The sequence below is a fragment of the Lemur catta genome, chromosome 9 (assembly GCF_020740605.2).
Source record: "Lemur catta isolate mLemCat1 chromosome 9, mLemCat1.pri, whole genome shotgun sequence".
NCBI lineage: Eukaryota > Metazoa > Chordata > Mammalia > Primates > Lemuridae > Lemur > Lemur catta.
The window spans coordinates 59,244,869-59,270,800 of NC_059136.1; the positions used below are offsets into that span (position 1 = coordinate 59,244,869).

General features: G+C 36.6%; 1 protein-coding gene across 3 annotated transcripts in view; it reads left to right on the forward strand.

Annotated features, from left to right (window-relative positions):
- The window catches only part of STK3 (serine/threonine kinase 3), a 277,013-nt gene that overhangs the window by 59,752 nt on the left and 191,329 nt on the right, over positions 1–25,932 (forward strand). For all 3 annotated transcript variants that reach the window (XM_045560703.1, XM_045560704.1, XM_045560705.1), the window contains exons 5-6: positions 16,351–16,515; positions 17,278–17,445. In XM_045560703.1, the coding sequence (XP_045416659.1) occupies positions 16,351–16,515; positions 17,278–17,445 (333 nt within the window). The remainder of the gene's footprint in view (positions 1–16,350; positions 16,516–17,277; positions 17,446–25,932) is intronic.

Sequence of the window (25,932 nt, forward strand, 5' to 3'; positions counted from 1 at the left end):
AATCCTGACTTGAGGAATATAGGGGGATTTCTTGAAAGAGGTGAGAGTTGATCTAGGCCTTAAAAGACTGTAAGGATTACATTGGTGAGGATCAAATGGTTTTCAACACTTATGTAAAATCACTGTAGAAGTGAAACTTAAAATTTTATAGTAAAATATCTGTAGTTATCTATTATCTGTGTATGGTACTTGAAAGTGACAACTGTGTCTTTTTTGTGTGTTCTTAATAATAGGAAATGTATAATGAATATATCATTTTATATACATAATTATGTCAAAAGGAGAAGTTTAGCTAAGATTGTTAAAGACTCATTTTTAGAAAAATAAAATTTTTAGTTTTGTTTGAACTTACAAAACCTCACTTGAATTCATTTTTACTGATACAAAAACATTAAGGCAGTATATGTATTTTAAAACTCTTTGTCCATGTACCCTTGAGACAAGTTGGTGGGTGCATTTTTATCAAAACCATATTCACAGTGACATATTAAATGTATTATATTATTACACTAATCATATGACTCTGGAAACAAAGTAACCAGAAGACTAAAGCCTATCAAAACCATCTTTTTGTTTTTGTACAATGAAATTCTTCTTAAATTTGCCAGTGAATTCATACCAGTATTGAAACCAGATGTAGACTTCCGTCTTTTAATATATTAGCTCAGCTGTAAATGTCTTATTTCTATCCCTGATTGCTGAGTGTTTCATTCATGGTTTATTATCTCTGTACCACCCTCCTTTAAAAAATTATAAAATGTGATTCAAATGGTTTTAAATGATACTGCCCCATTTTTATAGTGAAAGAAATGAAATTCAATCTGTAATGTACTGAGGATAACCTAATTAAATTCATGAATAAATACTCTGTTGATAAAATTTTTTGTTTGAGGGGATTCTTAACAAATACCACTAAAAGAAGTATTAGCTGTGATTTGAGAATGGATCTAAGACTTTTCCCTCTTAGGGTGGGCACAGTGGCTTACGCCTGTAATCCCAGCACTTCAGGAGGCCAAGGCAGGAGGATTGATTGAGGCCAGGAGTTTGAGACCAGCCTGGGCAACATAGGGAGACCTTGTCTCTAAAAAACAACAAAAAAATTAGCTAAGCATGGTGGCATGCGCCTGTAGTCCCAGCTACTGGGGAGGCTGAGGTGCGAGGATCACCTGAGCCCAGGAGTTGAAGGTGACATAGAGCTATGATCTTGCCACTGCACTCCAGCCTGGGCTAAAGAATGAGACTGTCTCTTAAAAAAAAAAAAGACTTTTCCATCTTAGAACTGAATTCTTACATTACCTCCTTCTTCTGTCCCAAGCAGACCCTCTCTCATGTTTTTTTCCCCTTAGTACTTTCAGTATAAACATAACCATTTTGGAATAGTTGGCTATGGGCCCATCAAAACTGATGAAAGGTCTTACAGAAATGAAAAAGGTACTACTTTAAATTTTGTATAGTTACAGGCAGCAGTTGTTCTTTCTTTTGCCAAATAAAAATCTAGCTTCTTTTGGTAATTGGCTGTTTTTTTATCTAAATGAAATTTGTTAAAACAGCTAGAGATTATTTGAAAACAAGACTCCACCTAGGAAAATGACTGTCAAGTTTTTTATTTTTTATTTTTTTAAATTTCAACATATTATGGGGGTACAAATGTTTAGGTTATGTATATTGCCCCCCCCCGTCAGAGCTTCAAGCGTGTCCATCCCCTAGATGGTGCACATTGCGCTCATTATGTATGTACATACCCATTCTCTCCTCCCCCCTCCCATCTGCCTGACACCCAATTAATGTTATTCCTATATGTGCACTTAGGTGTTGATCAGTGAAACCAATTTGATGGTGAGCACATGTGGTGCTTATTTTTCCATTCTTGGGATACTTCACTTAGTAGAATGGGTTCCAGCTCTATCCAGGAAAATACAAGAGGTGCTGTATCACCATTGTTTCTTATAGCTGAGTAGTACTCCATGGTATACATATACCACATTTTATTAATCCACTCATGTATTGATGGGCACTTGGGTTGTTTCCACATCTTTGCAATTGTGAATTGTGCTGCTATAAACATTTGAGTGCAGATGTCTTTTTCATAGGATGTCTTTTGTTCTTTGGGGTAGATGCCCAATAATGGGATTTCTGGATCAAATGGTGGATCTACTTGTATCTCTTTAAGGTATCTCCATATTGCTTTCCACAGAGGTTGCCCTAGTTTGCAGTCCCGTCAGGAGTGTATGAGTATTCCTATCTTTCCACATCCACGCCAACATTTATTGTTTTGGGACTTTTTGATAAAGGCCATTCTCACTGGAGATAAGTAATATCTCATTGTGGTTTTGATTTGCATTTCCCTGATAATTAGAGATGTTGAGTGTTTTTTCATATGTATGTTGGCCATTTTTCTGTCTTTTGAAAAGTTTCTGTTCATGTCCTTTGCCCACTTTTTGATAGGGTTGTTTGATTTTTTCTTGCTGATTTTCCTGTGTTCTAAATAGATTCTAGTTATCAGCCCTTTATCGGATGTGTAGCATGTGAAAATTTTCTCGCATTCTGTAGGTTGTCTGTTTGCTCTCATGACAGTTTCTTTGGCTGTGCAGAAGCTTTTTAATTTGGTCAGGTCCCATTTGTTTATTTTTGTTGTTACTGTGATTGTCTTTGGGTTATTCTTCATAAATTCTTTGCCTAGGCCAATGTCTATAAGCGTTTTTCCAACATTTTCTTCTAGATTTCTAATAGTTTCACACCTAAGGTTTAAGTCTGTTACCACCATGAGTTGATTTTTGTGAGAGGTGAAAAGTGTGGATCCTATTTCGGTCTTCTGTATGTGGCTATCCAATTTTCCCAGCACCATTTATTGAATAAGGATTCTTTTCCCCAGTGTATGTTTTTGTCTGCTTTGTCAAAGATTAGATGTCTATATAACTTTTTAGTTTTTAATAACAAAATGGTCAATGTGTCTAAAAGACATGAAATAAACATCTAGATCAGGGCCTGCTATATAGTGTCCACTGAATAAATACATGGTCCTATCTCCTACTACTCCTTTTCCCTGTTAATGACACACAATACTTGCAGAGTGGCTTAAATGTTGATATATATTGCTCCTATCAGAAGTTTATTTGATACCATTGATAGTTAAAAGAAACCAGGTAAATATTTATCCCTCCAAATTTCCTAAGATATTTTGGTGCAACTGAAATTTGGCCTATTTATATTCACCATTTTTCTCATATTAATGGAAGGAAGAAAAGTAGGCTTTACTTGGTTTCCGAGTTTCATTTCATAACTATTATATTTCTATTCTTTAGTTCATTATTTGAGTTACTCTATTGGTAGTCTTTCCTTTCTCTGGATAGCAAACTACTTTTCTTATTGAAAGCCTAATTTTTTTTTTTTTCCCTTGAGACAGAGTGTTACTTTGTTGCCCTGGCTAGAGTGAGTGCCGTGGTGTCAGCCTAGCTCACAGCAACCTCAAACTCCTGGGCTTAAGCAATCCTACTGCCTCAGCCTCCCAAGTAGCTGGGACTACAGGCATGTGCCACCATGCCCGGTTAATTTTTTCTATATATATTTTAGTTGGCCAGCTAATTTGTTTCTATTTTTAGTAGAGATGGGGTCTCGCTCTTGCTCAGGCTGGTCTTGAACTCCTGACCTTGAGTGATCCACCCTCCTTGGCCTCCCAGAGTGCTAGGATTACAGGCGTGAGCTACCGCGCCCGGCCAAAAGCCTAATTTTAATGCCACTTTCTCTTTCCTTCTCTAAGTGCACACCCTTGTGGTTCCATTTTCATTGGAAAGTGCTTTTTATGATAGTTTGTAAGTTTAAAAATCTGTCTTTCCTGCTAGATTGGAACCGCATGAGGTTAGGTTAGATTTTTTTTTAAATTTAACATAGAATAAGTGTTCAATAAATGATTTTTCAGTAAATGAATGTTTATCTAATGCTTTTTGGGAAATATTTTTGAATTCTTAGGTCACTTACACAAATGGTTTTAAATTCGAAGTCTGCCGCGTGTGCTGTTATGCTTAGCAACGTTGGGACCCATGTGGTATAATTTTATAATCGCTACCTCATTGTTTTAATTTGCTTTTCTTTGGTAATTAGTACAGTTTAATAGTTTCCATGTATGTTAACGAGCTCTTTTTTCAGTTTTGTGAATTGCATATTCAATCTTTGGCCTGTTTATTGGAGTTTTATTGTTTTGCTGAAGGATTTATGTCAGCTCTTAATGTTCTAAATAATTCTATATACTAATGTGTTAGTTACCATTTTTCCAAGTTTATAGTTTTTATGTAGACAAAGCTAAGAAATTCTCATAATTGTGTGCTCTTTTTGAATAGAAACTATTCTTCCTTCCTAGTGATTTGAACCTTACTTTGATTTCCTTATTTTTATTTATGTATTTTAAAACTATTTAAATCATTGATCCATGTATTTGTTTTAGAGAGATTGAGCATCTGTTTTTAATAAAATACTCATAAAGCCACCCATAATATACAAAGGGTTAGTTTTCAGTCATGGTGACTGTGCTTACTTGCAGGATTCATTAACAGGTATAGTTGTTTTGATTGGCTGGCATATCATTTAATTTAAATTGGAATGCTGAGGTGGGGTAGGCACTCTGCCTGATATTCAGGGCTGATAGTTTTACTTCTTATTGATGGCTGGTGTCTGTTCTTACAGTTGTTAACACTGGTAGCTGTTCTGATTGATTGGTATTATGAATGACAACTGATTTGATTAGACATTTGCTTTACTGATTGTCACATATTTTCAACATCACCTTTGGACTAAGCCTTGAAACACTTTTTTTTAATAGTAAGACCAGTTCATAAATTTATGTTTGCAACATCTGGCAGTGGCGTGATAGAATGAGTATTGACTTTAGATGACATCTGAGCTTTGCCACTTAGTAGTTGTATGACATTTGGCAAACCACTTAACTTCTCTGAGTTTGTTTCCTCATCTATAAAAATGGATGATGATAAGTGTTTCTGCTTACTTGAGTAGTTGTGAAATCACATAGAATACTTTTTATAAACTGTAATGTAACAATTTAAGACAATATGCATCCATGTTCTTTTTTTTTTTTTTTTGAGACAGAGTCTCGCTTTATTGCCCGGGCTAGAGTGAGTGCTGTGGCGTTAGCCTAGCTCACAGCAACCTCAAACTCCTGGGCTTCAGCGATCCTACTGCCTCAGCCTCCCAAGTAGCTGGGACTACAGGCATGTGCCACTATGCCCGACTAATTTTTTCTCTCTCTATATTTTAGTTAGTCAGATAATTTCTTTCTATTTTTAGTAGAGACAGGGTCTCACTCTTGCTCAGGCTGGTCTCGAACTCCTGAGCTCAAACAATCCACCCGCCTCGGCCTCCCAGAGTGCTAGGCCGTGTCTATGTTCTTGAAAATATTTTTTTGCTTGTTTATTGTTTAAAACGATTTCATTGAGAGATAGAAACATTTTATTTCATAATTGAAGTTAAAAGGCTTGAAGTACAGATACTGCTTTTGAACTTTAATATTCAAATGGGTTGTTAAAATAATTTTAAATTAAGTCATGTTCGTGTACTAGAATGAATGATTGGATATTGCATCATTTGTTGGTTAGAGGAGGATATGAAGTAAATAAGAGAATACTGACTCCCTGAAGTAGGGGGATGGTTTATTACTAAAGGACAAAAAGCCCTCTTTACCTTTAACAGCTCAGAACAAAATTCAGGCTATGTATGTTCTCAGGTATTCTTGTGAGCTTCATGAAGACTGGGACTGTAAGTTTCCTCGTCACTGATCCAGCACCTTGAACAGTATCAGCACAGTGAGCCAGTCAAGTAGCTATTTGTTGAATGAACAAATAGATTGATGTCCAAATAGTGAGAATTTTAGTTGTTAAGAACAACTAAAACAATTTGGACCTTTCAAACCATCTAGCAAAACTGGACAGTTCATGAATCAATATAATATCCCTGGCAAATCTTCATTTAGTTTTGCTGTGGATTTGTCCCGTGGCTTTCTGGCATTGAAATCAGACAGATTCTGAGACCCTAAAGTCTGTTTAATTCTGAACTCTCTGTAGTAAAGCTCTGAAATATAGGCTTACAGAAGCAGAAATAACAAATCAAAGAATTAATGGAGGATTAGTGACTTATTGGTTGGAAATTATGGAATGTTAAGAGGATAAAAATTGAAGGCTAGGTAACCGAAAAGGTCAGCACTGAAGTAATTAAAGAAGACGTAATCTTATGGACTGGTAACATGTGGGGAGTTAGCTACACTCTCAGCAAAAATCGGGTCTCTTTGGCAGGGGTTGTCGAAAGGGATAAGGAAATAATAGAAGATAGAGAATGTAGAAATAAAAGAAGACACAGAGATGAAAGTATTGTTTTTATAAAGATGGAGAGCCAGGGGTCCTCCAGCATTCCTATGAGCTGTGAGGCCACAAGTGAAGTCCTGCATCAGTATTTATTGGTACAGCGATTGGTTGCCAGGGGTAACAGATTTACATAATAACAGGTAGTTCCTTTAGGTTAAAAGTCTCCCAAAAAGCTTCTAGAGATCCCTTAATTAACTCTATCAACTTGTGCAAATGGTTACAAAATCTTTCTAAGACAAACTTCTAAGTCCTAAGATAAAATTATCACTTAGGAGAAAGGCTAAACTGAAATATAGCAGCTGTATATTTCTTTATCTAGTTATTTGTTGATTGAGACAGATAGTCAGGAGTGAAGCAGGAACTGTCCCTTAGGCTAATTGCTTTTAGCCACAGGTGTCTGTCAGGCAGGCACTCTTTGATCAGTTCTCAACCTGTGGCCCCATACCGAGCTTTGTCGTACAGAAGGGTCAGGAGCAAGCCAACAGGTCTGAGACAGCGCTGCCATAGAAGGCACTACTGATCGGTGAGATGCCCTCCTGAGGCGAGGCAGCTTTTGATATGTGGACTAACACATTCACATATTCCTTCAGGGCAAAGCCTTGCAAAACTCCTGAAATCTTGTATGTCTCTATAGGGCAACAGTAACACTCAAGCTCTTTAATCCTTATACAAAGAGTAGAGAATGAGGACAGAAGAGAAAACCCAGACACATATGACAGTACCATCACCTGGCACATCATCTGCAGTGGTGCAGTGTGGTGGCCCTAAACAGCACTCCCATCCCCTCCATGCCCCCGTTGGCTTCACACCACTAATTTAGAAAGATTGGGAACATCAGCTGAGGGTATCTCCTTTCTTTTTGTATCAAGTCTCTACCCATTCATTCATTATTTACTGAGTGCTAATAGTATGCCAGGCTGGTTCTGAGCACTGTGACTACATCAATGAACAAAACAAAGATCCCTGCTCATGTGGACTGTTTCTCATACAGTGCTGTGCAAAAGAAATATAACATGACCTACATGTAATTTTAAATTTTCTAATAGCCACATTAGAAAAAGAAAAGGTGAAATTAATTTTCATAATGTATTAAACATATTAATATTATGTAATATGAAATAATATTTTATATATTATGTAACATTTTATGATATAGTTAACATTAATAATTAATATAAAATAATACATAAAATATTAAGTGGATAATCAATATATAAATTATTAATAATATACTTTGTATTCTCACTTTTTGTATAAGCTTTCATCTTTGCTACATATTTGACCTTTACAGCATATCTCAATTTATAATACCCATGATTAATATATTTTAAAGGCAGGTAATGTGATACCTCCAGCTTATTTTCTTTTTGTTCAGAATTACTATGGCTATTCAGGCTCTTTTTTGGTTCCATATAAATTTTAGGATTTTTTTTCTATTTTTGTGAAAAACGATATTAGGATTTTGATAGGAAGTGTATTGAATCTGGAGATTGTTTTGGGCAATACAGTCATTTAAACAATATTAATTCTTTCAATCGATGAGCATGGGATGTCTTTCCATTTGTTTGTGTCCTCTTAATTTCTTTCATCAGGATTTGTAGTTTTCTTTGTAGAGGTCTTTCACCTTCTTGGCTAAATTTATTCCTAGGTATTTATGTAGCTATTGTTAAGTGAGATTGCTTTCTCGATTGCTTTTTCAGCTAGTTTGTTATTGGTATACAGAAATGCTTTGATTTTTTTTTTAATGTTGATTTTGTATCTTGCAACTTTACTGTTTTATCAGATCTGGGAGTTTTGTGGTGGAGTCTTTAGGTTTTTCTTAAATATAAGATTGTGTCATGTGCAAAGAGGGATAATTTGACTTCTTTTCCAGTTTGGATGTCTTTTATTTATTTCTCTTGCCTGATTGCTCTGGCTTGGACTTACAGTACTATGTCAAATGGGAGTGGTGAAAGTGGACATCTTTGCTTGGTTCCAGTTCTTAGACAAAGGGCTTTCAGCTTTACCCCGTTCATTATGATGTTAACTGTGAATTTGTCATATATGGTCTTTATTATGTTGTGGTATGTTCCTTCTATGCCTAGTTTGTTGAGGATTTTTGTTATGAAGGGATACTGAGGGCAAAGGACATGAATAGAAATTTTTCAAAAGAAGACAGAAGAATAGCCAACAAACATATGAAAAAACGCTCAACATCTCTAATCATCAGGGAAATGCAAATTAAAACCACAATGAGGTATTACTTATCTCCAGTGAGAATGGCCTTTATCAAAAAGTCCCAAAACAATAAATGTTGGCGTGGATGTGGAAAGATAGGAACACTCATACACTCCTGACGGGACTGCAAACTAGGGCAACCTCTGTGGAAAGCAATATAGAGATACCTTAAAGAGATACAAGTAGATCCACCATTTGATCCAGAAATCCCATTATTGGGCATCTACCCCAAAGAACAAAAGACATCCTATGAAAAAGACATCTGCACTCAAATGTTTATAGCAGCACAATTCACAATTGCAAAGATGTGGAAACAACCCAAGTGCCCATCAATACATGAGTGGATTAATAAAATGGTGATACAGCACCTCTTGTATTTTCCTGGATAGAGCTGGAACCCATTCTACTAAGTGAAGTATCCGAAGAATGGAAAAATAAGCACCACATATACTCACCATCAAATTGGTTTCACTGATCATCACCTAAGAGCACATTTAGGAATAACATTAATTGGGTATCGGGCAGATGGGGGGGAGGGGATGGGTGTATGCATACATAATGAGTGCAATGTGTACCGTTTAGGGGATGGACATGCTTGAAGCTCTGATTCGGGGGTGGGGCAAGGGCAACATACGTAACCTAAACTTTTGTACCCCCATGATATGCTGAAATAAAAAAGAAAAGGGATGCTGAGTTTTATCAAATGCCTTTTCTGTGTTAGTTAAAGTAATCATATGATTCCTGTCCTTCATTTTGTTGATGAGATATATTTATTGATTTGTATATGTTGAATTATTTTTGCATTTCTGGTATAAATCCCACTTGATTGTGGTTTATTATATTTTCCATGTGCTTTTGTATTTGCTTTGCTAATGTTTTCTTGGAGATTTTTGTGTTTGTGTTCATCTGGAATGTTGGCCTTTAGTTTTCTTTCTTGGTTGTGACCTTTTCTGGTTTTGATATCTGGATAATGCTGGCTTCATAGAATGAATTAGGAAGAATTCTTTCCTCTCTTATTTTTTGTAGTATTTTGATTAGAATTGGTACTATTTCTTCTTTATAAGTTTGGTAGAATTTGGCCATGAAGCTTTCTGGTCCTGGGCTTTTCTTTTTTGGGAGTTTTTTTTTATTATTGATTCAACCTCATTACATGTTACTGGTCTGTTTATGTTTTTAATTTCTTCCTGATTCATTCTTGGTAGGTTGTACGTGTCCAGGAATTTATCCATTTCCTCTAGGTTTTCCAGTTGTTAGTGGGTAGTTGTTCATAATAGTAGTCTCTGATCTTTTGTAATTCCTTTTGTTTGTTTGTTTCTAATTTTGTTCATTTGGGTCTTCTCTCTTTTTTTCTTGGTTAGTCAACCTATGGGTTATCAGTTTTGCTTATCTTTTCACAAGAATGACTTTTTTGTTGTTGTTGATCCTTTGTATTGTCTATGGTCTCTATTTTGCTTAGTTCTGCTCTGATTTTTATTATTTTCTTGTACTAATTTTTTTTTTTTAACTATAGTTTGGCTTTGGTTTGTTCTTATTTTTTATTGAGGTACATCAGTAAGCTGTTTATTTGAAATCTTTCTATAGTACTTTTTTGATGTAGGCATTTATTGGTATAAATTTTTCTTTTAGCACTGTTTTTGTTGTATCCCATAGCTTTTGGTATATCGTGTTTTTGTTTTCATTTGTTTCAAGACATTTTCTGATTTCCTTCTAAATTTCTTCATTGATCCAGTGGTTGTTCAGAAGCATGTTGTTTAATTTTTATGTATTTGTATAGTTTCCAGAGTTCCTCTTGCTGTTGATTTCTGTTAATAGTTTTATTCCATTGTAGTCTGAGATTATTTCAGTATTAAAAAATTTGAGACTTTGTTTTGTGATCTAATATGTTGTATATCCTGGAAAATGTTCCATGTGCTGATGAGAAGAATTTATATTCTGCATCTGTTGGATGAAATGTTTTATAAATGACTCTTTAGGTCCATTGTTCAAAAGTGTAGTTTATTTATTTTTATTTTTTTATTTCTTTTGAGACAGAGTCTTGCTCTGTTGCCCAGGGTAGAGTGCCATGGCATCAGCCTAGCTCACAGCAACCTCAAACTCCTGGGCTTAAGGAATCCTCCTGACTCTGCCTCCCCAGTAGCTGGGACTATAGGCGCTCACCACCATGCCTGGCTATTTTTTTCTATTTTTAGTAGAGATGAGGTCTCGCTCTTGCTCAGACTGTTCTCCATCAAACTCCTGACCTCAAGCAATCCTCCTGCCTCGGCCTCCCAGAGTGCTAGGATTACAGGTGTGAGCCACTGAACCTGGCCTAAAAGTGCAGTTTAAATTCAGTGTTTCCTTGCTTTTCTGTCTAGATGATCTGTCTGGTGTCAGGTATGGTGTTGAAGTCCCCCAACTATTACTGTATTGGAGTCTTATCTTTCCCATTAGACTTAATAATATTTCCTTTATATATCTGGTTGCACCACTGTTGGGTGCATATCTCTTTAGAACTATTATATCATCTTCTTAAATTGATCCCTTTGGCATTATATAATGACCCTCTTTGTCTCTTTTTACTGTTTTTGAGTTAACATTTGTTTTATCTGTTGTAAATTTAGTTATTTCTGCTCATTTTTGGTTTCTGTTTACATCAAATATTTTTCCATCCCTTTACTTTCAGTCTATATGTGTCTTTACAGATGAAGTAAGTAGGCAGCATATAGTTAATTGGGTCATGTTTTCTTATCCATTTAGCCAGTCTGTATTCTAAGTGGAAAATGTAATCAATTTATATTCAATTTTATTATTTATATGGAAAGACTTATTTCTGTCATTTTGTTAACTGTTTTCTGGTTGTTTGCGTATCCTTTGTTTCTTTCTCTCTTAATGTTGATCTTTATGGTTTGGTGGTTTTCTGTAGTGGCAACCTTTGAGTCCTTTTTTTGTTTGTTCTTTGGAGACAGGCTCTTGCTCTGTCGCTGGGGCTAGAGTGCATTGGCATCATCATAGCTCACTGCAACCTCAAACTCCTGGGCTCAAGTGATCTTTTTGACTCATCCTTCTGAGTAGCTGGGACTATACGCATGTGCTACCACGCCTGTTTAATTTTTCTATTTTTTGTAGAGACAGGGTCTCACTCTTCCTCAGGCTGGTGTTGAACTCCTGGCCTCATGCAATCCTCCCACCTCTGTCTCCCAGAGTGCTAGGATTACAAGCGTGAGCCACTGTGCCCTGCCTTGAGTCCTTTTTCTTACTCATCTGTGTTTTCTTTCTCAGTTAGTTTTATACTTCAGTGTGTTTTCATGGTGGTGGATAGTATCCTTTTGTTTCCAGGTGTAAAACTCCCTTAATCATGTGTTGTAGGGCTGGTCTAATGGTGATGAATTCCCTTAGTTTTTGTTTGTCAGGGAAGTTATTTCTTCTTTATTTTTGATGGATAAATTTTGCTGGGTTTAGTATTCTTGGCTACAAGTTCTGAACCTGCCCCCAGCCCTTTAAATATATCATCCTAATTTTTCCTGACCGGTAACATTTCTGCTGAGAAATCTCCTGTTAGTCTGATGGGTGTTTCATTATATATGACTAGATATTTGTTTCTTGCTGTGTTTAGAAGTATGTCTTTGTCTTTGACTTTTGACAGTTTGACTATAATGTGCGGAGGAGAAGGGCTTTTTGGGTTGTATCTTTTGGAGGTTCTCTGAGCTTCTTGTATCTGGATTTCTAAAACTCTTGCTAGACTTGGGAAATTTTCAGCTATTATTTAGATAGGTTTTCTACATTATTAAACTTTTCTTTGTCTTCTGGAACACCCAAAATTATGATATTTGGTTGCTTTATGGTGTTTCTGTCATTGTGGGCTTTCCTTTTTAGTTTTTCTTCCTGTTTCTTTGGTCTGACTGGGTTATTTCAAAATATCTGTGTTTAAATACTGAAATTCTTTTTTCTGCTTGATCTAATCTATTGTTGAGCTATTGATTGATTAATTCATTGAATTCTTTAGTTCTAGGATTTCTGTTTGGTTCTTTTTCATGATATCTCTTTGGTGAATTTCACATTCATATCCTGAACTGTTTTTCTGATTTCTTTTTATTATTTATCTTGTATCTCCTTGAGTTTATTTACTATCATTATTTTGAGTTCTTTTTCATTCAAAAATTTCGTTTCCACTGGAATCTGTTGTTGGGGGATTATTCTCTTCCTTTGGAGATGTCATATTTCCTTGCGTGTTCATGTTTCATGTGTTCTTTCATTGATATCTGGGTATCAGGTACAACAGTTACTTCTAAAGTTTTGGATTGACTTTCATATGGGAAATTTTTTTTTTCTGTCACTGTAGCTATGGTGTTGGTTGGGAAGGGCATTTTGATTCTGTATGTGTTCAGTATTGTAGTCTCTGTATGATTTCTTCACCTGTAAACACAATCCAGTGGTATTTTTGATTTTCTCAGTGGTTTAGGCTGTGATTGTTAGCGGAGGATGTGGTCAGGTTTTGCTGGGGACAGGACACTGGTAGACTCAATCTTGGGTCCCAGTGGTGGCAGTGATGGGCTGAGCATGCCTGTTCTTGACCTTCTGGGTGGCATACATGGGCACCGGTGTTCATGAGTCCAGGTGGGCTTATCCTTGGGCCTCTAGGCAGCTTGCTTGGGTGCCAGTAGTAGCAGTGTTAGGCTGAATGGATGGACAAGTCCTCAGGACCTCCTGAGCAATGTGCATGGTGTGGGCAATGGTAGTAGCTGTGGTGGGACAATCCGCAGGCTTCCAGGAGGCTCTCACGGGTGTTTGCGTTTGCTGTGACGGCCTAGGCTGGCCAGTACCCAGGCCCCCAGGGTCATGTGCTAGTGTGTTCCAGCTGTGGTCATGGTAGCAGGCTGGATTGGCCCTCCTTAGGCTCCCAGCAAGAGTGTCCAGATGCCATTGGTAGTGGTCAGTGGGGAGGAAATCCCTAGGCCACTAGATGGCATGCTTGGGCACTGGCAGCAGGTTTTCTGGGCCTATTCTTAGGGTACTTGGTGATATGCATGTGTGCCCAGGGTGACTGATGGGAGAGGGTAATCCTCAGGCCCTCAGGGTGGTGTGTTCGGGCACAGGGGGAGTGGTACCAGGTGGGGCATGTCTGTTTTCAGGTGCCCCATGATGGGGTGCATGGGCGTAGGCTTTGGTGCATGGGTGTAGGCTGTGGTGGGCAAGGCAGGGTAACTTCTGAGGGTGTTCTAGTGTGGCAGCAGTTGTTCTGGGGCCATTACTACCTCCCCTCATGGTTTGTATGTGCTCCTGGGGCAATTGATGGGGTGGGATTGTTCCTGGGCCTCCGGGTGACATGTTTGGGCACTTAGTGTAGATGATGCCAGGCCAGGTAGGCCTGTCCTTAGGCCCCCTGGTGGTATGCATTGGCACAGGCATGGTGAGCAGGATGGGGCAATTCCCATCCCCTGGGTGGTGTGCTTGGGTGGCAGCAGCAGTGGGGCCAGTGCGCAGGGAAGGTCTTTCCTCAGGGCATGTGCTTGTGCTCTGTGGCTGTGCTGCTGGGAGGTTCAGGGTTGGTACATGTAGTATATGTAGTAGCCACCCCAGGCATGTGGGTTTCAGGCTCTGTGGAGCTTGTGCTTCGGCTCCCTTTTTTCTGCACGCAGCCTCCCTGGTGTGGTGCACCACCCTTTCCCCAGCATGGAGGACACTGTGTGGGCTAGAGTGCTGGAGACCCTTCCACTCCACTGGATTCAACTGGCATCTTGCCACTGTAGCCTTTTGGGTGGACACGGGCAGGTGTCTGTGGGGCTGCAGGGATGTGGAGATGCAGGGGCTGTTGGTCCCTGGGGCAGGATGCAGTCTGGTGGAGGCGAGGCTCTCGTAATGGTCTTGTGGTGCGGCTCTTTGTGACTTGCGGGGTGCATAGGACCCAGCATGAGTTTCCTTGAAGCTCTGCAGTCCTGTGGACTCTAGGGAGCACCCTATGCCAGTCTCAGGGATTGCAGGGGTTGAGGTACTCTCCAATGGCTGGGATTATAGGTGTCTGAGGTGAGAATATGGACCACTGGGGAATCTCTCATCTAACCCTTTTCTGCACTGAAGAGCCTCTTCAGGCTCCCATTCAATCTCTGCCAGGCTGTCTACCTTACCTTTCTCTCCTTTGATGCCTTTCTCTGCTGAATAGAATTGATGTTCTATTCAAAGTGTGATTATTTAATTGCTATTTTGTTCTTCTTTGTGGAGGAGTCAAATGTCTTGTGCTCTCTAGTCAGCCATCTTCAGTGACTCTCAAGATGTTTTCATCTCCACCTTCCTTTTTTGTGTAATGTTGTGATCCCATTACGCAAACACAAGATAGCCATTCATATGATTGGCTCCCTCGTATGATTTAGACTTCTGTAAAAATTGTCTCTTAGGTCTTCTTGGATATCTAATCTAATGTAGCTTCTCAGTCATTGTCTTTCAAGAGCTCTCTGTTATTGTCCTCATAGCCATTGTCAGTGATACTTTCTTGTGCAATCTTGTTTTGTATGAAATTATCATCAAATATCAATTAATCCGGTTACCTGTACGTAGACTATAAGCTCCATGCCAGCATTCTCCATTGTTTAAGGATTTCATTGCCAGTTCCATTATGTAGATGTGATTGATCAAGTCTTTGGACATTGATGATTAACTTAATCTCTAGGCCCTCTGCCCTCTTTACAGGTCAGGGATAGTGCTGAAATTTCCAAACTTCTGATCACATGTTTGGTTCCTCTGGCAACCAGCCCCCAGGCTGAAGCTATGTAGGGAACCATCAAGGTTTACCCCATCAGCATAAACTCTGGCGTGCTTGAAAGGGGCTTAAAATATTTTATTTATTCATTTATGTATTTATTTGCTTACTTACTGGCTTATTTATTTATTGGCTTATTTATAGGCTTATAATGAATGACAAAATATGATCCCTCTCATCCTTATCACTCAGCAAATTGCAGGGGTTTTAGGAGCTATTTTGACAGGAAGCTGGGAAGAAGACCAAATTTTTCTTTCTTAATGTTTTAAAATATCATACTGCCTTATAGGATTATTATAAGGATAAATGAGATAATGTATGCAAAACTTGTAGTGCAGTGCCTGGTACAGGTAGCAGTGACTCTACTGCTGCAACTGTAAAGAATGTTTCCTTTTCTATCCGTCTCCTCCTCAGCCTTTTTCTCTCCCCTTTTTCTTTTATCTGATAGCCTTTGCTTGTATTTCCATTTTCCTAATCTTTCTCTGACATTTTTATTTTTGGGTTCTCAGTGTTAGGTCAGCATTCTAGGACTGGGTGGGTTAGGAGTGACCTGGCTAGAAGCAGTAGGACTGACATTGGTGTAAATGCTTCATGCAGGAGACACATGGCAAGCCATGTTCCCTCATTTCCTGTCCTTTATGTAATGCTGTTTTCATTTACATCTAGAATTGAAGATATCGCAGGAAAGAGTGTCTGAATTTACTTTTTCAGGAAAGATAGCTGTGATAGTGCCACTTCAGTGTTAGAAGACCTGGGAAATAGTGATTTCTTAAGGTCAGGCTGATTCTTGGGGTGTGTTCTGTGCTTTAGGAATGGCATTGTTAATTTTAAAGACAAGAGAAATTTAATCATCAGTAAAGTGTGTAATAAGAGTGCCAAAGCATACTGTGGGGCAAGAAGAGTTCTTGATTATTTGCCTGTTAGGCTTTTCCTCAAGGTTTAATGGTCATTAGAAAGAAGTGCTTTTTACCAGTACTCTTTTGTAAGAGTTTATTTAACATGGTATTTTCCTATAGTTTTATAAATATTTCTTTCTAGTTAACAGAAGACGAAATTGCAACCATTCTTAAATCTACATTGAAAGGACTAGAATACTTGCACTTTATGAGAAAAATACACAGAGATATAAAAGCTGGAAATATTCTCCTCAATACAGAAGGCCATGCAAAATTGGCAGATTTTGGAGTAGCTGGTCAGTTAACCGTAAGTTAACTTCATTTATTTTATCTTTTTGACATTTGCTTCTCTATTAAAATTTATGTCCTGCTACTGCTTCCATGCCTTTCAGTTAACAATTTTTTTTTCATTTTAAATTTTAATAGATTTAAACAGTACACGTTGAATTTTGTTACATGTGTATGTTGTATAGGGGTGGAGTCTGGGCTTTTGGTGTACCCATCACTCAAGTAGTGTACATTGTACCCATAGGTAATTTTTCACCTCTCACCCAAGTTAACTTTAATAATTTTGGGAACACTTTTGACTTATTTGTTCTGGTTTGATTGTGACTAATGTTTCCTAACTTATTTTGGGGATATGGAAAGAAGTGTACAACTTCGTTGTTTTTGTGGAGAAACTATAATTGAGCCAAATTTGAGTATTATTTAATTTACAATTTAAGGGACATTGAATATGAAAATATTTTATCATCAAAACACTTAAGTCTTCTAAAAGGGAAGCTACATTGGTTCATTTCTTAGCTTTTATTGTTATAGTACTATTGTTAGTAAGCGTCTTTAATGACAGTAGTGGAGATCAGGTACTTGTGGACTCTTGGTTATTTCAGAATTCAAGATTTCCAAATATTTCATGTTATAACTCATTGAGATCCTAGCAAAATTGTCAACTTCAGATATAATCTATGGTATTTGAGGATTTAACATGTTTTTTTAAAGAATATGTTTGGTGTACAGATTTCCATTGTGTTTTCGTAGTAGTATTTATATCTGTGTAATGTTATTGCAGGATACAATGGCAAAACGCAATACTGTGATAGGAACTCCATTTTGGATGGCTCCTGAGGTAATTCAAGAAATAGGGTATAACTGTGTGGCTGACATCTGGTCCCTTGGTATTACTTCTATAGAAATGGCTGAAGGAAAACCTCCTTATGCTGATATACATCCAATGAGGGTAAGAAAATTATGGTTTGCTAAAAAATGTTGACCTTATGAGTGTTGCAGTTTTGTAATGTCAGTATAAGTAAATATAAAGTATTTAATAAATCAAGTAGGTTCATTTGAATTTACATTCTGTGCAAAAAAACAGTAATATTATATGTCAAAAATTAATGACTGTTAACTTCTGTTTCCCCTGCATTCTTAATTGTGGGAAAAGAACCGAAGGCTATATTTATCTCTATAGTCACTGTTTTCCTCTCTCTAAAAATATACCTGTAACATTTTCCCTTGGTTTTCAATAGAAGAAAGGGTTGGTAAATCCTCTTTGGTTTTCAGTCCATTGTTTTCGTAATGTGATAGTGGAAGACTTTGAAGAAATCAATTCTCTTTGTTTCTCCCCTATGATCTTCTTTATTCTGAGGATAATATTAAGAAATCCTGATTTCTTTTTCTTTTCTTTTTTTTTTTTTTTTGAGACTGGATCTCTTGCTCTGTTGCCTGGGCGTGAGGGCAACGGTGTCATCATAGCTCATTGCATCCTCCTACTTCAGCCTCCTGAGTAGCTGGGACTACTGGCATGCATCACCATGCCCAGCTAATTTTTTATTTTTGTAGAGATGGGGTCTCACTGTGTTGCTTAGGCTAGTCTTGAACTCCTGGCTTGAAGTGATCCTCCCACCTAGGCCTCCCAAAATGCTGGGATCCCAGGCATAAGCCACTGCACCCAGCCCAGAAATCCTAATTTCTAATATTACTATCTATCCATAAGGGAATTAGGCTTATTTTTTTATTTAATGCTTATTGAGAAAATGGAATTCCTTTTTTGAGCACCATTATACTCTTCTGTGATAATTTTTTTTTTTTTTTTTTGAGACACTGTGTCACTCTGTTGCCCAGGCTAGAGTGCCGTGGTGTCAGCCTAGCTCACAGCAACCTCAAACTCCTGGGCTCAAGCAATCCTTCTGCCTCAGCCTCCCGAGTAGCTGGGACTAAAGGCATGTGCCACTATGCCCGGCTAATTTTTTGGTATATATTTTTAGCTGTCCATATAATTTCTTTCTATTTTAAGTAGAGACGGGGTCTCGCTCTTGCTCAGGTTGGTCTTGAACTCCTGAGCTCAAATGATCCGCCTGCCTTGGCCTCCCAGAGTGCTAGGATTACAGGCGTGAGCCACCGCGCCCGGCCTCTTCTGTGATAATTTTTGAGTATGAAGTGTATTGTGTATTTAAGTCTAACTGCCTATGCTTCAGGATTTGTGATGATACACATTTTAGTTTTATTACTGTGACTCCCAATTCATCATAGATAAGTACATTTATCTTTGTATACTTATTGCCCTCTAGTGGCCATAGTTACTATTAATATCAATGAGTATATACGAACGAAGGGGGAAGAGTGTGTGTATGTGTGTTTGTAGAAAGGAGAAAACAATATCAGAGTGACTGGAGGAATGTGTAATGTAAATAGATGGAAAGGAAAATAATGCAATATTTTAGAATATCTGAAGAGGAATAAATTGGAATTATATTTACTATTACAGTGCTATTGTGGGTTAAATTTCAATAATATAGGTTATAGTGTACCATACTGAAAATATTTAAAAATATGTCTGCCATATTAAAACACTTTAAAGAGAAAATTCTTTGAGTAATACAATTATATACAGTTTCTGTCATCTTCTTTGTATATATATTAATAAATTTCTTTTGCTGAAGCAAAAAATGTGAATAGCATCAGTTATTTGAAAATAACATGAAAAATAACAAGATCAGCTTAAAAACAGGAACACAAATTCTCATTTCTTCTCCAATCATTAGTTATCTGTGGTACTTTTAGTTAGCATGTTTGTAGGGTAATCCCCAAACTTGATGTATTTGAGTTTGAATCGGTGAGGATTTAATAAATTACCCAAGGCAATTTAGCTAAATTAAGATTTAACCTAGGAGTTACATTTTTACCATTCTGCTTCCTCCCTGTGTTAATAATCTTATTTTTCCAACCAAGTAGTCCAATATATTAAATTTGTCCATGTGCTAATAATCTCTCTAGCAGACAGCAAGCAGTTGTAATATGTGACCCCTTGCCTTTAAGGATCTTAAAATATTACTTTGGAGTTTAAATTAGTATATGATGAAATAATAAAAATATACCAGAAGACAGTGTTTCTCTTAAAAAATATATAAATATTGTAATCTTCCTAAGATGCCTTGTTCACTTCTAATTCCTACCAATTTTTCAAGTCACAACTCAGATTTTATTTCTATATAGAGCTTTCCTTGATAACCACCACCAAAGTAGATTTCTCTTTTTTGTCATAATTTGCATGTAGGTAGTTTTTGACTCTACAGTTCTTTGGACAGTTTAACCAAGTGTTACTTTGTGCATTTCCAAATACAATATAGTTTTAAGCTCCTGTTTAAATGATATCATTATTTAACTTCTTGTATTCATGAACTCTTACAAATTAAAAGTATTGAACTACCAACTATTGAGAAGCTGTGGAGGTCATGTAGCAAATACAAGTTTTCCAAAATTTGAATCTTTATTTGAAAGCTCAAACTTTATTATTGGTAACAAATACTGTCTGTTGTTTTCCTTGAAATGGAAGATTCACTTTGTTCATTTTTAAGAAAATGTCAAATACCCACGTCTGTATAATTCTAGTTTTTCTGTAAATTGTTTTTCAAGTAAAAATGGTATTTCTCAAAGAAAGAGTTGCAGCTAGTTTAGCTTGTAGCTCAGTACACAAGTGCTTTCTTGAGATAATAATTGTTCTTTGATACATGGATAAATATTTTATGCATATTTCCCACTTTGTCACTAGAATATCCAAAAATATGCATTCAAGGGTGGAAATGTAATATAATTAACAATCTTTACTATTTCTTCAAGGTTTATAGTAGTTTGGTTGGGGCTAGAGTTGGGGGATAAAAGAAAAAGCTGTCCCAGAGAGGAAAAAAATGGTTGTTGAGAACCCAGCTAAGATTGATGAGAAACTGTAGTGTTACTCTGGTTTGTGGGCCTTTCTCTGGCAGTGCTCAGCTGCGGAGTAGAGTGCATCGTGGCCTTGATATCCAGGGTTTGGGTTTTAATGAATGAGTTTCTTGGAATGATGGAGCTACAGGGATTTAAAGATGCTGCTGAGAAAGTAGTTTAGGTGGCTACCAATGGGGTATAGTCTGGAGAAGGAAGAGTGAATATAAGGAAAGGGAAGGATCCAAGGCGTAGGCAATGTTCTCTGTTCTTGCTGCATAGCAGTTACCTGGGGAGCTTTGAAAAAATTCTGATGCTTGTGCCCTACCCTAAACCGATTAAATCAGAGTCTCTGTTTTTTCAGTGAGGTTAGAGAGCAGATAAAGTGGTTGTTAAGGTATGAGAAAAGCTGGTAGGATATGAAACTATGATTAGTGAGTGAAATACTGAAGTTTTCTTTTTAATTAAAAAATTTTTTTACTATAAGAACTGTGTGAAATTAATATCTTAAGTTCCATTTTAATGGATGGGCTAGATGAAATGGATATTTGAAGAATTATGCTATTTGTTAAGATGATACAACTTGTCAGTGGCAGAATTAAGATATGAACTCAAGCTGGTCTGCATTTTGCCTAGACACCAAAGAAATATCTTCTGCATTTATAGCTCAACTCTGTGCAAGTGGTAGAGTAGCTAGCAAAAATAAGAAATCTATAAACCATATAATCTCATCATTATAATTATTATTTATAATACAAATCCTCTACATTTTCTAAATTGGCAGGAAATATGGACAGATTTTAATTTTTCATGTGTTGTTTCCCACACCCATTTTTTTTTTTTTTGGTAGCAATATAGACTAATGAGGTAACCAGGAATCTACAAAGTTGTCACAGTGGGATGAGGATGTGATTGATATAAAGACCACCACAGAAGATAGAAGCAAAGAGTACTAGTTCTTTTAATATAAGTAAAGAACTTTATATAATTTACTGCATATAAATGGCTATCTAGAATAATGTTAGAAACAAGGTTAGGACGTGTCAGGCAAGCTTCCCTAGCCTCCTTGTCCAGAGGGGTGCCTAGTCACTGTTGCTATCACCTGATTGGAGTGAGGATTCTCTCCAGTCTTTCTGGAATTACCTTTGTCTATTCTCACAGGGATCAGGCCCATTTCACTGTGCCCGCCCACTAGATGCACACAACAGGAACACCGCAGAATAGCAGGTGTTGACTTCTAGACTGAGTGAATTGGGATTTGGTTTCCTAGTCATTTTCTCAGACACATGTCTTTTACCATGCCCAGGCTCCAGGCCTGCTGGGAACCTATTCTTGCTTAGGCTGGCAAAAATTAGGGGCAAAAACAGGTGCATTGTGCTTGGATAATTTAGAATGGAGCTGCTCTTTCTTTAATAGCCACAAATTAATATTGTGTTTGTCACCGATTAAGTTTTTGTAGGACATATATTTGGTGTGTTGTAGCCTTAAGGATATGAAGAACTTAAAGATGGCATTAACTTAGAAAATGAAAGTGATTGAATTAAATTGGAAATTTGCGGTTGAGAATGAGTCCTTTGAAGGTGTTAAGGCAGAGGTAATTATGCTTTAGTTTTTCAGTTTATCAAAGATTGATACTTTCTTTTATTGTTCCTAAGGCAGAATAAGAGGTACTTGGAATATAGATATTCAAAAGAGGAATTTTCTAATAAAAACTTTTAAAAACATTGGATTTGTTGGATGGCAAGAGGAGTAAATTTTTTTGTTTTGATACAATTTTTTTTATTAAAGAAACTTGTAGTGTATGCAAACCAAATCTTCACTGTGGTAGATAGTAATAATTATCTTTCTAGTAAAAGGCAATGATGAATTGCACATTTAAAACATGTAAAGCTTTTTAAACAGGGATGAAAATCTGCTTATAAACTTAAATCCAGCCATTAGAGTAAAATTTCTAAGTAATGGCAAATGGCAGTAAATCTGCCTAGAATGTTAAGTGAAACCAATTTTTATCAAAACCCAGTTTATTTTAGAAAGTTAAATATGAAATTACCAAATTAATTTTGGTCAGTTAAGAAAATAAAATAGTTAAAAAAATGTAATTTTGAATTCACATACTTCTGTGGAGACTGGTGTTCTGTCTTTCTCAGCCCTTTACGAAATATAATTTTTTAAAAATCAGGAAATGAGTGAATAGTATCATTTTCCTGAATATCACTGTACCCTTCCACCAAACACATGCACTTTATTCCTTAGACATCACTAAGACCAAATTGTTTTTTTTTTTTTTTTTAGCACAGTTTTGATTTTGTTTCGCTTTGTAAGCTTTTGTGTTTGGCTGTCCATTCCTCACCATAGTGAAAGGGGTAAAGACAGAACTGTTTGAGTCAGAGTGAGGACAGCAGAAAAAGTACCTGATGATTTCTTGAATTAAGTGAGGGAAAGAAAATAAAAATCAAACTAAGAATTTTACTTCTATACAATACAATACTGAATGTATAACCCTTTTAAAATAAAATATGTAGTACACAAATATGCAGTGTATCTTAGGAAGATTTATGTAAAATGTGAATTAAGGGACCAATTGGAGGCCGTTAGATGGTAATTTTCTGGAAATTCAATTTATATAAAGCATGATAATCTTTGTTTAAGAGTAAATTAGGAATTATTTTAGACTGATAAAAAGGTTTCTCTTTGTGTCTTCACACTACCTAATTACAAAGAAGGGAACCCTGTAGATGCTTTCAAACATGGAAGAGTTATTTTTGATGAATGATTTTTTTGAAAATAATGTTATCTTTCTGTCCGGAAGTACTTTTTGCTTAACCTTGCTGTGTTTCTGTATTTTCCAACTGGCTCCACCCCCCCCTCCCATTTTTTTGAGAAACAGCATTTTAATAGGTGAAATAAATAAATGCTTCAGTACATGCAGGGTTAAAACAGACACAGGGATCACTATTTATAGTACATATTAAAAAATAAAATACACACAGTAGCTTTCCCTCATTGCAAATCACATGGCAATACTTTTTCACAACTAGTATACTCCTAATCCAACATAATTTCTTTAAAAAAAAACAAAAGACATAAAAATGTGGTTATATCCGCATCTAAGGATTGAAAACAGTTAACCATTTTTTAATAATTAAAAAATTCCCCTCCACAACAAAAAAGAGAAAAGAATCTATGACTTTTTTTCTGCTCAGTTGCTAATAAAATTTGGTTGACTGGAAGACTGGAAAATTCTGGAAGACTGGGCCTGGATAGTGATTTAGGCATTGAGTAGTACCACACGTAGCACACTAACATGCCTTCCATCTCCCAGTCCCTGCTGTGTAGGGCTTGGTAGATACCTTGGCCATCTTAGTGTGTGTGCGTGGCACTACCTCTTGGAAGCTTCCTTGCAAGCATTTAACATGGGGAGTGAGGAGGTGGAAGTGGCATAGAGATGTGTTCTGAGTGGCATAGAGAACAACTGTCTTCATTTAGTCTGTGGGCCAGAAGTCCGAAATCAAGGTGTTGACAGCAATGCACTCCCTCCAGAGGCTCTAAAGGAGAATCTGCTCTTGGTCTTTTCCAGCTTTTGGAGGCTGCCGGCAGTCCTTGGTTTTCCTTGGATTGTAGTTTTATCACTCCAGTCTCTGCCTACATCTCACGTTGCATTCTCCCTTGAGTGTCTGTGTCTTCTCTTTTGTCTATCTCATATTTCTCTCTGCTTTTCTCTTGTCATTGGATTTAGGACCCACTCTGGTGATCCAGGATGGTCTCTTCCTTTCAAGATCCTTAATTTAATTACATCTGCAAAGGTAATTTTTTTCCAAATAAGGTCACATTTAGAGGTTCCAGGAATTAGGGGATCAACATATCTTCTGGGGGGCCACCATTCAATCCACTACAACCCCTATAATCTGTTCTCTTCTTTCAAATGATATATATATTTAAGATTAATAATTAAGATTAATGATGACAAATACATAACAAAATTTTCCATTTTGACCATTTTTAAATAGTGTATACTATTCATTGGCATTAAGTACATTTACATTGTTGTGTGACCATCATCACTGTCCAGAAAACTTTTTATCATTCTAAACTGAAACCCTGTACCCATCAAACAGTAACTCTCCATGTCCTCTTGCCCCAACATGTTGTAATCACGATTCTACTTTCTGTCTCTCTGAGTTTGACTATCCTAAGTACCTCATATAAGCAGTCATGCTATATTTGTCCTTTTGTGTGTGGCTTTTTTTTTTTTATTTACCCTAATGTTTTTATGGTTTATCCATGTTGTAACATATATCAGAATTTCCTTCTTTTGAAGACTGAATAGTATTCCATTGTATGTATATATCACATTTTGTTTATTCATCTGTTGACGGACACTTGGGTTTCTCCACCTTTTGGCGACTGAGAATACTACTACCATGAACTAGGTATATAATCATCTTCTTTGAGATCCTGCTGTCAATTCTTTTGGGTGTATACCTAAAGTGGAATTGCCATATCATATGGTAATTCTATATTTAATTTTTTGAGGAACCTCCATACCATTTTCCACAGCAGCTATAGCATTTCCATTCCCTCCAGCAATATACAAGATTTCCAGTTTCTTCACATCCTTTCTAGCACTTTTTATTTTCTGTTTTTTTTTTTGTTTGATAATAGCCGTCATAGTGGGTGTGAAGTATTTCACTGTTGTTTTGGTTTGTGTTTCCCTGATGACTAGAGATGTTGAGCATCTTTTCATGTGCTTGTTGTCCATTTGTATATTTTCTTCGGGAAAATGTCGATTCAAGTCCTTTGTCCATTTTTAAATTGGGTTGTTAGACTGACTTTTCTCTAGTGTTGATCTGCCTTTTCTCATTGCTGGTTAGGTTTCCTAGTCCTTTGACTTTTTACTGCCTTTGTTTATTGTGCTTTCCGTTGTTCCTTCTATCACTTTCTGTCCCCCAATTATGATACTCAGTCTAAGTCCCTTTGTATTTTTTCATTTGTAATAAGTATATTGAGAGGTCTTTGAATTAGAATAGTTTTTACTCCTTGTTTATATGTCAGTGATTTAGTTGCCTACCTAGTAGAGGATTGTTTATTTGTATTTATTCACATATGTACTTTACTTTATGCAGTGGATGTGTTCTGAAGAAATTGTGTAAATATTTAATAGTTGTCAATCAGCATTTTAAATTCTTTGGATATTTTTTAAGATAATTTTTAATGAATCCTTTAGTAATGAGAATAGTACTATGGAAACTTATCTGCCATGTAAATGTGTATATTCTTAGGATTGGATAGTCCCATGATATCAATAATACTAAGTTTAACCATATATTAAAATGTTTTTGATTTAGTATTAATGTTAAAATAGAAGAAATGTATATTCTAACGTGGAGGTAGGGAATTTGGTTTTGGGACCAGTTGGAGAGTGTATCGGCTCTCCTATGTTGGTTGTTTTGGGTCAGATATATTAAATGTGATCTAGATTATCTTCCAATATTCTTTTATTCCCTTTTCCCTTTCCTTTATTTTCTTC